Below are 18,013 nucleotides of genomic sequence, written 5' to 3'. Positions count from 1 at the left end.
TTGTCCTGCTTGGTGGCCTATTTTTTGATTACCAGGCGCGTCAGGAAAAAAATAAACGAAATACATCGGTCGATTGATTTGAATTTACGTAAATAAGAGAATGAGATTGAAAGCGTTGCCTAACTCTCATCGGCGAAACGTAATCGGCATCGCTTTATGTGCCTTTGTCCGTTTCTCTTCGTCGAAGAGAAGTCTTACGAAGAGAGAAGGTATAGTACAGTCTAGTTAAGTAGGGATTTCTGGCACCTCGGGGAGAATTTCCCGTTTGCTGGCGTACTCATCAACAGAGCTCATTAATGCCGCCAACAGAGTCAACGCAGTAGCACACCAGCTGCAAGCTCCAAGAAACGCTGATATCATGAAATGGCAGGGTGGCGGCGACGCGTCGCGACGCTGAAAAAGCAAACGCGCATATTTTTTGGCATCGCGCTCTGTATTCGTCTTTGGCCGCGAAAGCCGGTTATTTATGAGCGCGCAACCCTCGTCCTCGGCCAGGGATTCAATTTGCCTGATTTTATAGTTGACTTGCACAGCCTTACTTGCCCACCCCCTGCCCTTGCGAGTTCGACTCCAACGAGGATTTCATTATTTATACCTCGCTTGACGCTGCCTTCGCCTGATTTGTCGGCGGCTCCACGGAGTGCGAGATAAAACGACGTCGCTACGGTGCTTTCAATTTAGTCAAATTAAATGCTAATTCGCTCGAATTCCCCCGTTCACAGCTTACCTTCCTCCCTATGATGCGGCTTTCATCCACACTCTCCGCAGCTTTTCGACATCCACACTTATTTCCAATTTTTTAACTTAAGCCCCGGTGAACAAATGAAAGAGCTTCAAAGTATTCTGAAGTTCAGTGTTCGTTTTTAATAATAACGGAACATTCGAGATTAATGATTTTCTTGTTACGCAACAGTGTCATTATGCTATGTAAGTTCTTAATTATAATGGCCCACTTAATAAAAGAAGATTTTACTTTCATACTTATACTATAACGGTGAACAAAAAGACGACGTACATTTTAACACATGTAATATTATAACCTTGTAAAAGTGTACAATTTTGGTTGTTGTACTAATAATAAAAAAAGCACATTATCGGACCGAGTAAGTGCTGTAAGTTTATTCGGGAATTCATAAATGATTATGAAAAAAAATAATAAATCTGTCAGGAACTGTAACCAACATCCGTTTGCGTTATTTCCTTCACAGAATAGGATTAATGTTTCAGCACGCTCGATCGATTACGCTTACACAAGGACTTGTTATGTATACCTAAGCCGCTGTACTTTATTCATCAATTGTCCGTCATTAAGGGTTTGTTTACTTCATGCTTAATCTGTCATTCACATGTTATTTTTTACAACTAAATGTACTATTTCATCAATCACATTTAAATATATCTTTCGCATAATTGATTTGTTTAATGTACCTCTTTAGTGTACATCTGGATTCATTTTCAATAATTAAAGTGACAAGACTATTGAAAATTAATTACGAAATTTATGGTAATAGAACGATGTCATTACATACATGAAGAACATATCTGATTTCAAAATGTATGATTTGAAAGTGACAATTTCTTGATAAGCCGTGCAATCTATTTAAAATACGAAAGTTAGCAAAATAAAAAATGCAGAAAATAGAGGTGTTTAGCAGGTTGACGGATACGAGGTATAAAAAAGCTAGAAATGCGTAACTGAATTAGCTCGTATTACGAATAAAAACAGCAAAATTAATAACACATGAGGTCAAGTCTAATATCCAGCGTTAAATTATAATGTTAGCAAGCAATAAAATGTAAGAGAAAGACCATTAAAGCAGCGAGGTAGGTGAGTTAACAGTTGAAATTGAATTGCGAGGTGCATGCATTAACGCGAAAAGGGGACGCGAGTTTCTGTACGACATAAATTATCATGCGCTAAAAGGCAGGGTTGATCGATGAGCTGGTGGGCATGCGTAACGAACGGATCAGATCAGAGGCAGCGAGCGAGCGAGAGAGAGAGAGAGAGAGAGAGAGAGAGAGGCCAAAGCGAAGGTAAGGCGGCAGCAGCACTCAGCACGCTCATTATCTTCACTAGCACGCGACGAAATGCTTCGCCGTTCCACGCTAGTTGGATTTGGCATTTTCCTCTAATAAGACCCGAGCGCACTTTACTCCTACCAACTTTCCACTTGTATTCACTGTCTTCGTAATGCTTTTAATACTGATGACGCTCAAAATAGCCTGTGGCAGGGTGTTTCGAACGTGGGTGATGTTCCCTCTATCAAAATGCCATCAGTTAAGCGATAAATTCCCTTATGTAAATTGGTGCTTTTAACGGCTTTGATTGTTTTCTTTAATAACAACGTTTGCGCAATCGATTTGGCGAACGTTTAGCCACTGTTGACATTCAATCTAATTATCGTTCAATTGTACCCGGCTTCATCAATTACTTAAAATAATCAAATTAAGCGCGCGAGCGAGGACATTGAAAATACGCTATGTTCATTTTCATTCGCTGATGCAAGCTTCCTGAATAACGTCACTCGCGTTCAGTTTGGATTTGCAAGTTTTCTGGGTAAACTCGATTTCTAAATTGTATATTTATACTGATGGCGTTTTATATTCATCGTAAACGGTATCGATAACTAAGCCCCTGCCAGAGACCACCTCAATTTGGCCATTCTCTATTGAAAACTACAATAGGTCGCGCATGCATGTCATTTCTATTATACAATATGGCTAAGCTTCATATTGAAGTGCATCGGCATGTAGCAAGGACAATTGTCCTTGTTTTTTTCGTTATTTTTGTTTTCATCGACTTACTATTGTATTCATTGTATTTTCGAAAATCACAGAGTAAAAAGTTTTATTTGAAAAATTTTTGACACTTCGGAGCCCTTTAAATTAGTAAAGCACTTCAAGTTTTGAAATCCTCTAAATTAGTAAAATATGTTAAGGGTTTACAAGTGATTTTCAACGAGTTCTAACAGTTATACATATGCTACTCAAGTCACGTAGATCTCATCAATGCAAAGAGCGGCTTATAAACTTAAGCTCAAATAGCGCCGTAAGTTCAAACTCAGAGCTGCGAATTATATAACGTGACGAATTCACCAAATTACATAATTCTCTTATGAATTTCAAGAGTCTTAATTCCAAGCTAAAAGAAATAATTTATTTGGACTTCACTCAATAACGAAAAATTATTGCTAAAATATGTGAATTGAAGTCTCCAGTTGAACTTTCACAAAGAAATTAAAAAGCTTGATCAAAAAACAAGAATAATAAGCTATACTTGATGTACCAACGAGCTATTAAAGTAAACGTATCATTAAAATTACTTTCTCAAATGAAGCTATTAAATACATCGAAGGACATTTGGCACGCACGCGCGGTAGCTATAGCTCTACATTATATGACAATTCAAGTAAATTTCCGTAGATACGTATCGATAAAGAGATAGATTATGGAGACTTAAAATAACGAAGAAATATGAAGAGTGACCTATTTATTATTATCAATAATGGCTCCAGCAATGCAGCTGACGATTAACTAGCTGGTAAGCTTAGCTGCGTGATTGAAATCCTTTTTTGTTTAGGCTTAGCGTATTTGGTCAAAATCCCAATTAACTATTTAGGAACCTAAGCTACATCTCGTTCAAAGATGTTCGTTTCAAATAAATTCCCAATATCTACGAATTAGTGTGGCCTTTTATTCAGCATTTTCTTACTACATGAGTAGGGTATCGGCATAAATGTAACTGTCTACTATTAACATACATTGATTTCCAAATTACTGCACTACATCGTATCAGAAATATGTTTGATTAATTTTCATAATTATTTGCCAAATTATTTTAATTTTAAAAAAGACAAGATAACATATATCCGAAGTCATTAAATTCAGCGCTTGTTAAATTTAATCATCGTTACTGATGTACAGTTTTCTACCATTTCGGAATTACATTTAAAAATTGGTCTCGATATGACGATAATAATAATAATTACGATCGCAGTGACAAAATATTGAAGTGGATCGACGAACGAATGTTTCTGTTGCCGTGACCCGACGGTTGATCGATCGTTTTTGGTCTTTTGCTTTGCAGGTCGCAAGCGTGGATATGCCACCAAGGACTGCGGCGCGGCGTCGCGAGTCCAGTGGAATGCCGCGGCGACGCTTGTCGAGCTGCCGCTGCAAAGCCAAGAGGCATCAGTGAGCAACCGCTCAGCAGCCAGCATGGGCGCCAATCAATCAGCAAGAACTCTGCCCAGCCCGGGCGAGGAAGGTTCTATTTTACAATTCATTTAGCGCTACTTTCAGGCAGTTACTATCGGTAGCCTTCTTGCTGAAACAAGACTTTGTTTTCGCACTTTCGGACTAAACATATTTGCTTCTCATTGTGAGCAAAATAAAAAGTATCGTACATAAATTACGTGACACTTGTTTGCTCACAAGTCCTTCGTTTACTATTTCATTGATTTTTCTATGTAGCGCACTATTATTTTCAGCTCGAAAAACTGAATGCGGTAGGAATACCTTTGCTAGGTAAATATGCAGTTAACAGATGTACCATTGTTACAAGTATTTACAATTCCTACGCATTGACTCAATATAAAACTTTATGTGAATTCAACTTTTTGATTGTGACTTAAGACGTACGTCGTTTATTCTTTGCAGATCTGTTATGCTTGACTAGCAAACGTATTACGATGGAAATAGGTCCTTCAAGTTTGACACCAAAAGCCTTCGTTGATCTACCCTACTTTTCCTTATTTCACAGCAATATTTGATAAATGTACAAAACTTCATCTTAATCAAGTTGCTCAAATATGGGCTTACATTTGATCTTCGCGAAAAAAATTTATATTCCCCTCTGCTTAATATTTCGAAACTACCAACTTTTTCATTGCTTTCATTGAAGCTTATTACAATTTCTAAAGTTCAATGCCTTAATTATTATCGAGGGCAGGAAAAATGGCCTTAATATCATTACGTGAAAGACGGTTTCCCATCTAATAAGGATTTCCATGTGACCTTTCCGCTCTACTGGCATGGAATAACCAAGATATGCATACGAAAGCGCACGGCTCATCGGGGAAATCAATTGCTGCAGCGTCTTCTTTAAGCATGCAGTTGCAACTACTCAAGCGAATCGTAATTGAAAACAAATCTTGACTAAGGCCAGGCAAAGTCACAGAGACAAGAAACTTAATTTGGACGTTAACCGATGAAACTGTGAAAGTGTGGAACGGGCTCCGTCGGTGTGGAGCGTGTATTGTTCATTGTTGACCGCGTAGTGCGATAGCATATAGGCGGCTGCGCGAGAGCGTCCGGTCGGTTTGAAATATGGGCGGCGGACGCGCGCGCACCAATTGCACGTCGCATGATGAATCGGCGCAAGTGTCAGATAATTCCGCGATGCTAGACAGCGCGCGTAACGTACCGGCGACCGGTATGCACGCGTTAGGCTTTGATTGATGCACCGCAGCTGTGCTTCCCGCAATTTGAGCTCCTTGTGCGTCGTTAACTGTCACGTTACTTTGATCATCTCGACCTGACCGATGACGTCTCGATTGACAACTGCCTTTCCACCGACCGACAAATATCGAATCACGTTTCACGACGTCCCGGCCCTTTATCATGCCTGGACTATTGTGCCTACGTTGTTAAACTTAAAGACGACTGAAGGTCTAGCCTGTCCTGACTGCTGCTTGTACGACAGCAACTAATCATCGATAGGTCATATTTTACCAAGTCGTTACGAAAATCTGTATTTACAATATAAATATCCTTGTTCAATAGTTTGTAACACGGACATTCTCATTCATAGACATAGGAATGTAAATTGAAACCATTATCATTCGATTATTTACTCCAATCATTAGCCAACTGACATTTCAGGTCGTGTGCATTCGAATATCTGGAAACACGTTAACTTTACGAGATTGTCCCTCCGAATTAATCACGACATTTCAATCATTTCAGTCGAAAGTAATATGTACACATATATAGGTGATTATAAAAAAGTGAAACGATCACACGCTAAAAAAATATCGCATTAATATAGCTTTTCAATCTTTTCATGTCGTCATAAACTGTTTTTCTTCATTTTTACAATGATTAGTTACAAAGTTAAGCTCATCAGTTTATTATTTACCACGATTCTCAAAAATATTTCAGTTTTGATATCTCAGGATGTGGCTTTGGCGCTTAAATTTGGCCATTTTCCGAGTATAGTGATTTTAAAAAAGTTCACAAGCTTATTTGGTTACGAAATGCATTACATCTATTTTTCTCAGGTATACCTTCAAAATTTCAATTTTAGACAGGATATTTTTTCTTTCTTTTTCTATTTCACACGATTTCTGTCATTTTTACTTGAAGTTTATTAGCTTTTCTGAAAATAAATTTTAGATATGATAAAAATTATGTAGTAAACATTTTGAATAACAGAAATACCATCATTGAATTGTTTTGACAATCAATTGTATATCAATTAACGAGAATAGATACTTAGTTTTAAAATTGGAACAGCAGAGATTGAAAAAACAGGCATCAAATTTATGAGTTTCCATTTTTTCTGCACAGTTTCTTTTTGTAAAGATTAAAAGTACACTATTATCACTCGAGTTCTCAGTATATAGATATAATGTCACGTTATGCTATCGCTATACTTGCCTTTACAAAATGTATACCACCGAGGGAAAGTTCTTCACAATAATATCAATTCTGTATATGTCAATCAATCATACGTCTTGACGGCCAGATAGAACTACTCATTTAATTCAACAACGTACTTGAGCCTTGGATTTGTGTATTATTGAGCGCCATTCTACATATTTCTATGGTCAGTTTACACATACTGATATACGTATCATTTTATAGAATTTAACGTCAATATATGTTCAAAGTAACTTGGCGTAAATTTCAATTTAAAATCTAATTGTGTTTGATCAAAGTTTCGTCGGATTAATACAAATTTACTGAAATTGCAATTATCAGCATACACTCGCTATCATAAAAGTTGTTGTCATTTAAATCATTTGATATTCGATATTGCGATGCGAATGGATTCAAGCGTCTGAAAATTTCATGACGACTATCTTTCAACCTCAATACCTGTATTACATGGTGGATGTAGTCTAACTTTCTGTTGGATTCTCGTGTTAGACTTTCTTTCATTTCTGACTTATTTATTTCTATTTTTCAATTTCGCGGTGTGACAGTTCTATTTACTTCCGTTTTGTAGACTATACACATACGCACACACCCATACACACACGTTGAACCTACATCTTCGCACTATTTCTTCCTGCTCTATTTTTGCAGCTGCAACTTAAATAAATCACGTGGAAATTCTACTCGACTCTTTCTTATGTTTGGAAAAAGTATGGGCCTGAAGTGAAGTTTGTTGAAAAAGAAGTAAAGTACTCAAATTGCGAAAAAAATAAATTTTACACTTTTTCAACTTTTTCTTTGTTTTTCTCGACATTGTCTATATGGTCGAGGTAAAGTAAGACAAGCGATCTCGGCCATAAAAACTTTTCTTTATTCGGCGATATTCATTAATCTAATTCCAAGTTTCTTTACGATAAACGATAGAAGCGAATGTTTCTTTTTTTTTCATTTCACTTAAATGAATTATGAGCATTCCCGGAATACTTCGGATCATTAAAACTTTGATGTTGGGGTAGATACAAGAATCAAGACTCACGATAGAAGATACCATCTCAGTAAAATTAAAGAATTTGGTGTCAGCGAGATGTAAAAAGTTTTTTTATTACCGACTTACCTACAAGGTCAGTGTTATTCGCGAAGGAAAACGTTGATAAATATACGCGAATGCTGCAGATTTAAAAAGTTGGCTATCGAGTTTGCCGGTTGCTATTGTGAGAAAACAAGGAAGTAATAATCTCGGTAGGTTGGAAAACTTGTTTCGGGGGAATCGCACTGTTTGGTCGGGCAGGAGCAATTAGAGAACTTAGCGGCTCGACTGACAGTACATCTATTTGCGCAAACTAATTTTCTTGTCGAACTCGCGCCAACTTTCAGTCTATAAACTTCAATTGCCAACTTTCCGTAACACATTATCCTCGGCGACTTGCGCGTCGACGCGCTTTCCATTGTCCGTTTTATTTGGGAATCCGAAACCGACTGGATTCAAGCCGAGTCCACGTAAACGGAGCGAGGCAAACAAAAAACGCTTCCTCGTGGCAAAACATTTTTCTGCAAATGCTTTTGACGCGAGTAAGCCGGATGTTTACTCAAAACAAGAAAGCTCGTGCGGAGAAAAGTACTCGGAGTTTTCCTCCGTCTCGCGCTGCTGGCAGTCACTTTCTACCGCAGGCGTTTGTCCATTGTAATGTCGTAAGCTTCTCAGGGCTAACTTTCGCGAGCTAGATGGGAGTGTATGGGCGTATATAAGCTCGCGCGTTTCCGCTAATTAGTCTAGTGCTAATGCGTGTGTGTACAAGCCATTGTGCACACGTGACTTTGATCAAGGCTGTAGCCGCTCTCTGTTTTTTTTTCCTTCTTCTTCTTCCTGGCTCTCTTTCAACCAGAAGCACGTTTTATTTTATTTTTTTCTGTTCTTGCAGCTGCGAGCGATAAAAATTCGCCCGTTTGCTTGAGAGCAGCCGCGGGACGCTTTAGCTCGCGTAAGCTCCGTGGGGAAAAAAATCCCTTTGATGCCGAGTAAAAATGCTTCCGATATTGTTCTTGCACGTGAGAAACGTGGCTTTAATTAAATTTTCGCGCACTCTCAGCCAAAACTTTCACATTGGTTTACATTTGTCGCTGCAGCTTTGGAGATATTCTTTGAAAGCTAGTTACGAGCGATGTCACCGTTAGCTTTTTATTGCTCAAAAGAGAAAGCCGCGTGGGGGTCGCAGCGCGAGAAATTAACGTGAATATTCATCGAAATTTCCTAATTAATGAATTAATAGCTCTTTCAGTACAGTGAGATAAATTTTTTCAAAGTTAAGATTAACTGTAAGGCTTTGAACATTTACAGTAGAATTGAAATATATGTACACACATAGAGAAAGAGAGAGAGAGAGAGAGAGAGAGAGAGGTAAAAAAATCCATGTTTATATGGATGTAACGCGTACTTGGACTTGAAGAGGCATGATTAGCCGTTACGTCTATTAGCGCTCACCAAGAGCTCTTAGCCACGGCGTTAGAGACATTAAATTACTGGTTAGAATTCCCAGGGGGGCCGGTGGGCTTGTACCAACGGTGGTTCCTCTTACGCTAACGAGTTTTCCTCTCTAGCGTATGACGCTTCTCGTCGAGACCCCTTTTCCGTAGTACACATACGCGCGATCATCCCGCATAGAATATCTCTCTCATCGGACTCGTAATTTCTCATTACCGTTAAGACGCCCACTAATTATCCGATGTCGCTGCGGCTCGTCGAATCGAATCACTCTGCTCCTGATTACACGTCACTCTCGCACTTTCCCACTTTCGTCGGCCAATTTCCGCTTGACAATATCAAAACGACAGACTGGTTATTCAATTTGCCGTTCCATCAACTTTCGAACATCAACGTTAACTTTCTCAACGCTGTGCATTTTCTGTCACCGATAGGTCGCGCTTTCGTCAATATTTTCATAAACGTATATCATTCGTATATTATTCATAGCTGGCATTGTCATATATACACATATATTTCAAAGTTTGTTATAACGGTAACCAAAGGGTGCAACATCATTTTGAAATATTTCATTATCCAAACTATGGAGGGTGAAGATTTTCATTTTATATTAAAACAACATGCAATTACTTTATTGTGAACGTTTTCAAAGACTGGCCCTATCCATTTAATAAATCCCTTTTAATAAATAAGCTTTTTTAAAAAGTTAACGGTTCAAAATCAATGCTCATTACATTCGCAACTATTTCTAAGGGTAAAGGCAAAAGGCAAAGAATTCAATACAAAAAAATATTAAAACAATTTTTATCATCACAATAATCCACTAAGTGTAAATAACTTGATCACTTTCAATTAGAAATTGAAATGTTATCCACTTAATTATTGTTGCGGAGTAGAGCTATTGTTCTATGAAAAATATGACAATTATAACAAAATCCCTAAAAAGTTCTTTTTTGTGAAAATTGAAAGTGAAAACACTTTTCTCTTTGCTAGAACTTTCGGAACACTTTGCTCTTCTTATTTAAGGTATATAATGATCGAAAATACTCGCGAAATTAGAAAAGTCTGCAGAAACTTTACCTACAGCATTTTAACTTTATTGGATATTTAAGTGAAAAACATTAAAATTAAGATTGGTTATTTTTGCGCATAAAGTTAACTGACATCTATTTATAGCAATTTTAAAAAACAATTGAAAAAGCGTATCGAAATTTATAAAAATTGTCTTATTTTCATGGTGCCCTTAAATGTACGATAATCTTTGGTCATTGTTATTTGAGTCGAAAGTCATTATTTTTGGTCGCGCAAGGTCACAAATGAAAGCTTTTCATCGTGAAAATAACTGTCAATGAAAGTTATAAGCAAAAGTAGCCAATGTTAATTATATTCAATACCAAATAATGTAAAATTACCGAAAAAGAATGTTTTTAATATTCACGGACATTTCCGATCCTTATGGCTTTTCATAAGAATAGGACAGAATTCCGGGAGGTCAAGCGAAGAAAAAAATTTTTCCAACTTTCAGGAAAGTGCATTATTTAAATAGATTCCGCCATTATATTCATTGCATTATATTATAAATCAGCACTTGTTAGACACACGTTGTTTGTTGAGATTGTTTTGGCACTTTGTTCTATGCTTGATTCGATTTTTCCGAGCTATTGATGCAATTGTCTTAATAATATTAAATTCCAGTGTTATTGTGAAAAATATTTTATTATAGTTTCTCACAAAAGTGTCTTTGCGATATAACTTTTAAACCACATTATGGGATAACAAACTTGTCCTCAATAGAGAAACAATTGTGAAACTGCGTCACTGCTCGTGCCATTGACGTATCTCTTCGCACGAAAGAGATAAACAGTGCGACTTATGCCCACATGTAATAGACAAAAATGTAAGCAAATGTGTGGCGCCTAATTGAATTTTTTAGCTTGCGAAATCGCGAAATTTTCGGTTCTCGCGAAGTCAGGTTCGCGGCCTCTATTTCTTGTTAGGTTTTTGCGATGCGCCGGGATTAGTCGTGTCACTTTCAAATTTTTTGTCGAATCCAAGTCTCGCGAGGGTTCGCAGCGAAGTTTCTTGCAAAAATCAATTTCATCCGCGCGATAAAAATACTTACAAGCAAGTCCACGTTTCAGCCCGATACGTAGATAACCGCGGGATATTCAAGGCGCAGCTCGGCGTCGCTTCACCTGCACTTTATCGTCAGCTAGTTGTGTGTGTAGGATGCTATCTTCGTGCATCAATTTCACTCTGTTTACGTAGTTTCATCTTTGTTATTCTATATTTAAAAATAGAGCCGACCGTTGCTTACTCACTGCATATGCTGTTTTACAATTCTGCAGTATTCATGTAAGAATACAGGTAAATAGATCATGACAACTGCTTCCACGTATGTCAATGTTTATCTCTAATGTATTTTCTTTGCATTTTACGCTTATGAAATATTTCGTAAAATGAAGGGATGGTCAATATTACATAAGAAATTTTATGACCAACGTACTATGATTTGATATTGTTCCACTGCATACATACTTAATTTTTCGATTTTATCATTTTATGAAATAATAACTATAAATTAACAAATACTTAGTCCCGTAGCAATGATAGTCTCTATCAAATAAAAAATACAAGATTTTTTGGAATCTAAGAAAAAACTAACATCGATAACGTTAATCTCCCTTTAAATTCGAATGACACGGATTATTATACAAATCACATTATATGGATCAAAGTTTCTTAACTACTTAACGCTCACAGGATGGATTTTTGAAAGTTAAGTTCTAATTATTACCACGTGATGAATTTGAACGGAAAAGAATTCTGGAACCATTATTTCCTATGTCTACGTAGGTACTCTTTTCAATGGTGTTAGTTAAGCATCTTGGTAAGAAAGTTTTACCATCAAAAAATAAAAAATAAATTCCTTTATATGCCTAAAACCTCGTTATATCACGATCTCGATGTCTAAAATAAATATTAGTAAGTTTAACGGATCATATGGAATATATGACGATCAATATGGACATTTTTAATTAGAACTCAGCTCTCGAAAAAACATCCTGTGAGCGTTATTAGGTTATCGGGTTAAAAACACATTTTATTTCATATTCTACTCGAAATTTCAAGCGCTCCAAGACTTTGTTGAGTAAAACCGCCTAGCAAATGAAACTATAAAACTAACACGTTCAAGTAAGATTTATAAATTTGTCAAGGCTTGCAAGGGTAGACATTCCGAGCAAATGTAAGCATAATATAACCTTTATTAACTTCGTATGATCTTATAAGAATAAAATTTAGAGCCTGTATAAAAATTTAGTTAAACCGTGATAAGAAAATCTGACCAATCGGTGCCGAATTTTGCTACTTTTTTCGCGATATTCATCTTATACTTATTATCGAAGTGTAGCATAGGATATTTTACTTACGAAAAATAATCAAAATAAATAGATGTCGCTTGCATTGCAAAACTTTAATGTGGCGCTAAACTTTTTCAAGCTCCATTCATCTATTGCTGAAGTACTGGAATCTTCAAAGTTTTGAAATTTCTTGGAGCTAAGCTGATAGATAAGGCGAGATTATCCTAAAGTCCTGTGCAAGCATAATTAAAAGTTACCAGAAATTTTCTGAAAAGATACATGATATAACAATTTATGTTTTAAAATACGAACCTCTCCGTGTAAAGTCGTTAAAAATAGTTTGATCAATAAAAAGATAATATTTTAAGTGATCATTTAAAAACAAGATGTATTCAATTCGACGAGCTGTAAACACAATTTCTTGCCAATGGGAATATGTTTAAATGAAGCGAAAAACTTTGTCAATCAGTGGATAATAATACGATTTGATCTATAAGTTAAGTGTTGAAATAAAAGCAAGAGGATAATGATATTGGCTACAGCATCATCGAATAATTAAAAGCGTTCAGCGTCTTATCGTAGCTATTAGAGCTGTCAGCTGCGCCGTTATATAGCGAAGACGCGCCAGTAATTTGTAACTGCTCTTGGGCTTTTGATGAATGATTTCGCGTACCTGACCGAACGTCACGGATGGCAAACGCGTCACAAGCTGCCGTAAAAGGCGTGCTCGTCCATATCCAGCACATAGCCGCGGTAACTGGGCCAGCGTTGTCGAGGGTAAAAATTCGTCCGTTTGTTGGGTAAGTACGTGGAACGAGCGTCCATGATCACTCGCAATGAATCGCCGCTGGTCAGGCAGGAAGCCTCTTCGGCACCGTAAAGTGAGGCGCCGACGATCGACGTAAGCTTTCCGACATTATCGTAAAGTGTTTGCGCGCTCGTCGAGAAGCCTGCGGGGACCCGGGCCTATCAATTGGGGAGGCGTATGTTTAAAAACGTCCTAACCAAGGCGTGCGTTTGTTTGAAATACGTTCTGACTTGCAAGCGTGCACGAGCACGGACGGAGAGATGGGAAAATACGGCGGCGAAATTGCACGGCGTGTCTCTTTCTTTATCGCGTTCTCGTTCTTGGTCCGGCTCGACACGACGCGCACGACTGCTGCATCGCAGATTTTGAGCTGAATGTCACAGCTCGAGGATCCTCTTTGCGGCTCATTCGTGGCCCCAAAGACCGTTTTCGAGGCTGCCATGGCTCCTGGCTGGACCTAAGTTCAGCGAGCTAAGGACGCACGGCTGTGACCCGTGAACTAAAACGGGAGGGAGATAGAAAGAGCGCGACAGCCGTGAAGGGAAGCAGCAGCAGAGAGAGCAGCTTTCGAGTCGAGCTTTAGGCCGCAAGGGGAGCGCTCACTGCCGCGACGTCTGGGGAGAGGAAAATAGTAGGATCTGGATATTCGTCGAAGGAAAGAGGCAGGCGTAGGACACTCGGATAGTCGACCTACCACTAAATTCCACTAGTTCTTGTAATTTGCTCCTTTCTTTGTAAACAATCGCACGTGCAATACTTTCGATTCTTTCTCGAGCGAAGTATTTATTAATAGTCCAATTAACATTCTTATCGAACTATTTTTATCCGGACGTCATTAATTATGGAATAACGTGCTGAGAACGTAACGAGGTTGACCATGACCGTGACCAGTTCAGTTTTTTCAGTAGTCCTTTTCTACTTATATCTCGCTTTTAACTCCTCTTTTGCATACGTCGTACGGCGCCAACTTTACCTCATTTATTCTTTTCACAGCAGTAAAACAGAGGTAATAAGCTTTATCGCGTAGCTAATGACTACATTTCCAGAGTTTAAAATAACACCCTTTTGAAAATTCATATAAAACCGACAAAGCTCATAACTTTTCAACGACAAAAATAATTAAAATCAAGAAAAATGTAAAACAAACATCATCGAATAAAAAAGAATTATAGTAAAATATCTCCTATGATCCATTAGTATTTAAAATTTTATCTATTTCATTTTGATATTTAAATAGCTTTTTGATATTACTTTAGCAACCATGAGAATCGTGATTACTTGACTTTTGTTCTCATCTACTTGTGTTTCGATACAGGTTTGCATGTAAGAGAGTACACAAAGGATAGAACGGAGAATATATACGTACTGCGCTGAAAAGCTTGACGTTCACGAAACTACTGAATATCGATGTGCTCCGTAAAGATTTGTATTTTGCTACTCGAAATGTCAAATTTACTGGATTTTAAGCCTTTTCTACGAGAAACCGTTTCCAATGTCGAATAGCAATTGTTTTTTAGCACGAAATACACGAATAATCATCAAAGATTAGATTTCATGGTATGAAACGCGACACGAATTGCAAATTGAGATGTTAACTAGATTGGAAAAAGCTCCGAGAATGTTCGTGAAAAGAAAGGCAGAGAGCATTGCGTGGTGTTTCTAAGCAAACGACCGCGAAAGCAATGAGATTAGCTGGCGAGTATCGAGGCATGTGTCCGTTTTAAGATTGCGCATGCAATACACGCGCTTCGCCAGCGAGCATCGGAAACCGATAGGAGCACGCTTTAATCGGCAAGCGCGGTGTAACGCTAGCGAGCAGCAGAGCATTTATTATCGATTCTGTGTTGCAGTGAATTTCGACCACTTTCAAATACTGCGGGCCATCGGCAAGGGGAGCTTTGGCAAGGTACTGTGCGCTGTTGTTGCCTATCGACTATTCTCTCTTATCTATTAGCCATTAAAGCCGCTCGCTCTCTTCCTACCACCCGATGTAGCAACAACATACCTCCGGCATTATCCACGCATGAGCTATTTTACAAACTACACCGCGCCCTGCCTTACGGATTCTACATAGCTAGACTGCACTTCCAGCGCTCCACGTTTTCTTTCTCTCCTACTTCCTTTACCTGGAAACCGTTTGAAAAATTCAAGCGAGCCTCGCCTCGGCGTTCGATGGCCACATAGCACGCAACGGAAGTTTGCTACATTGAAAATATCTCCCTTGTACGCGCATCGTCAACAATGACTCGCTCGGAAGGGCAGCTGCTCGTCAAATTTATTTTACAGTATCAATACTTTTATGCGTTCCAACTGTGCTCGTTAGTATTTAGTACGTTTATGATTACAGCAAATTTTTTTATCGATGCTCCACTATTTTTGCGATTCTTTTATAGAAATTCGATGAAACGCCCGAATCCCTTTCAAAGGAATTCCGCAAATGGCGCATATCTGGCCGATACCGGAGTATACCGGAGTCGGGAGAACAAAAAAACGAATCAACAAAAAAAAAAAAAGTGCGCTAAAAAGTCCGACCGACCGTTCGTCTGGACGGAAATATATAGCTCAGAGGGTAATGCAGTCTATCGTAAAAGTCAGGACTCCGATGGGGCGGTTGAAAGCAAAATTACAGTGGGTAGCTTTCGAGCAGAGCGGCTGCGCTGGCTATGCGCTATGCACCTACGCTAGTGGGTCAAAAGATGTTTGATTTTTCTTGTGACTGTGTTTCAGGTGTGTATAGTGCAAAAAAGAGACCGCGCTGGCAATATGTACGCGATGAAGTACGTACGGAAGGGCGAGTGCGCGGAGCGCGGTGCTCTGAAGAATGTCGCTCGCGAGGTTGAAATCCTCTCGCGGCTGGAGCATCCCTGCCTCGTCAATTTGTGGTTCAGCTTTCAAGGTAATTGCCTACGGCTCCTTTGTTTCTCAAGTCTGCTAGCCTCTTTACGATGTACATATAGTAGACTCCGGCTTTTGCACAAAAAACCGACTGTGAATTTTAGACCGACTTACTCTTTTGTTGTCCGCATATCGAGTCTGCGCGGAGAACCTACCTACATTCTTTTTTTCCTTTTTCTTTACTTATTTGACGGACAAACCACCCTCTTTATTGCAGTAAGTTGGAATACGCTTTTATGAGGGTGACTTCCCGCTAGATTCAGTGTTGACGTTTTTCAAGCTTAATGGACTGATACGAAAACGTCCCTTCAACAATTACATTTCAAATGCTGATCTGTTGATTTTTACACACGCGATTCATTCATTTCCACGTGCATACGACTCCAAATGAAATCACCCGATTAGGTGAAATATTGAGCTTTCTCGATTTAATGTTACTCAGAACAAATTAATTCATTATACTAAAATACGAAATTAACTTGGACGTATCAACAATTAAGTAAATGGCAATACGAATTTAATGCAGATTCATCCGACCTTTAATGTAAACTGTATTTTCCGCGCCACGATGCTTTTCAGTAAAAATCATCGGATCATGACAAAAATATGAAAATTCAGCGTAGTGAAAAATATCACGCTAAATAGAGTCATTTAAAAGTAAACAAATTTCAATATCACTGTTTATATAAATAGCCGAACATTAATATTAAGATATGGAAAAAATCAGCGGGGTATATAAAATAGAACTAGAGAAAGCTGTGAATATAAGCATAAATTTTTTTTAATTTATTTATTTATTGTCGCATCCCCTTGCCAGGTATTAACGACATTTATTTTACAATGATTTTTCTTGATATAGGTATAAAACGTTATAATAAATTCCTAATGTTAATTGCGTTTATGAATTGGATAACTCTATTACATTACGATTTTTCGCTTAGTAGGTCATCTTTGATACTGTTCTTTATTTTGCACTTTTTCCGTTAAGCATAAATTTGATAATTCGTTTTATTCTAGATGAGGAAGATTTGTTCATGGTATCGGATTTGCTGCTCGGCGGGGATTTAAGATATCACTTACAGCAAGACGTTCAGTTCAGCGAAGAGAGCGTCATTCTGTTCATTGCGGAAATAGCATTGGCGCTCGATTACCTGCAAAAGAACCGCATTGTCCATCGGGACATCAAGCCAGATAATATCTTGTTGGACGAGGAAGGTCAGTTTAGTTTGTTTTCATTGTGGAATTCTCGTCTTTGATCCTTTTACAAATAATGCGCCGCATGAAAATTCACTCCGAAGTGAGATTCTCAATTGATAAATGTGAGAGTAATCAATAAATTATCTTTATCGTTGATGTCTATCCGTAGCTAAACTTTCGATTTGTTTTTAACAGATCAACAGAATTATCTATTGATTGATAGCTCAATTTTTTCATAATTTCTAGAATTTCCAAATAAAACGTGATTTACGTAGTTAATTTTGATCTTCAAGCCATACATGTATTATATCTAAAGCAAACGTTTCGAGGAAGTAATGTATACCGATCGATTTTGCGTAGCGAGTCCTTTGAGAAAGTTGGCGAGAGTATAGAGAGTTCAGTCGGAAGCAAAGTTGCTTTCGTATTTATTCGGCCATGCACGCGCACTTTAACCACATTACGTCACAGTAAAGCTGTTGCACGCAACATTGCATCGCATTACGTGCAAGCGCGTACAGCGCGCTTTCTGCGCGTCTGACAAAACGCCGACTAGTACTACTTGAATTGCGCTCAGGTTGCGCGTTCGTGGTCTGGACGATGAAATTTGATAGA

At 38.2% G+C, this 18,013-nt stretch overlaps 1 protein-coding gene across 1 annotated transcript in view; it reads left to right on the top strand.

Moving 5' to 3' along the window:
* The window catches only part of LOC131668062 (serine/threonine-protein kinase 32A), a 49,475-nt gene that overhangs the window by 3,903 nt on the left and 27,559 nt on the right, over nt 1-18,013 (top strand). The window contains exons 2-5 of the mRNA XM_058941898.1: nt 4,088-4,267; nt 15,160-15,215; nt 16,037-16,205; nt 17,222-17,419. Of these exons, the coding sequence (XP_058797881.1) occupies nt 4,219-4,267; nt 15,160-15,215; nt 16,037-16,205; nt 17,222-17,419 (472 nt within the window). The 5' untranslated portion in view covers nt 4,088-4,218. The remainder of the gene's footprint in view (nt 1-4,087; nt 4,268-15,159; nt 15,216-16,036; nt 16,206-17,221; nt 17,420-18,013) is intronic.

The sequence above is a fragment of the Phymastichus coffea genome, unplaced genomic scaffold (assembly GCF_024137745.1).
Source record: "Phymastichus coffea isolate CEN01 unplaced genomic scaffold, Cenicafe_Pcof_1.1 PCOF00074, whole genome shotgun sequence".
Classification (NCBI taxonomy): Eukaryota; Metazoa; Arthropoda; class Insecta; order Hymenoptera; family Eulophidae; genus Phymastichus; species Phymastichus coffea.
Note: the sequence above shows the minus strand (reverse complement) of the source record. Positions and strands in the feature narration are given on the sequence as shown.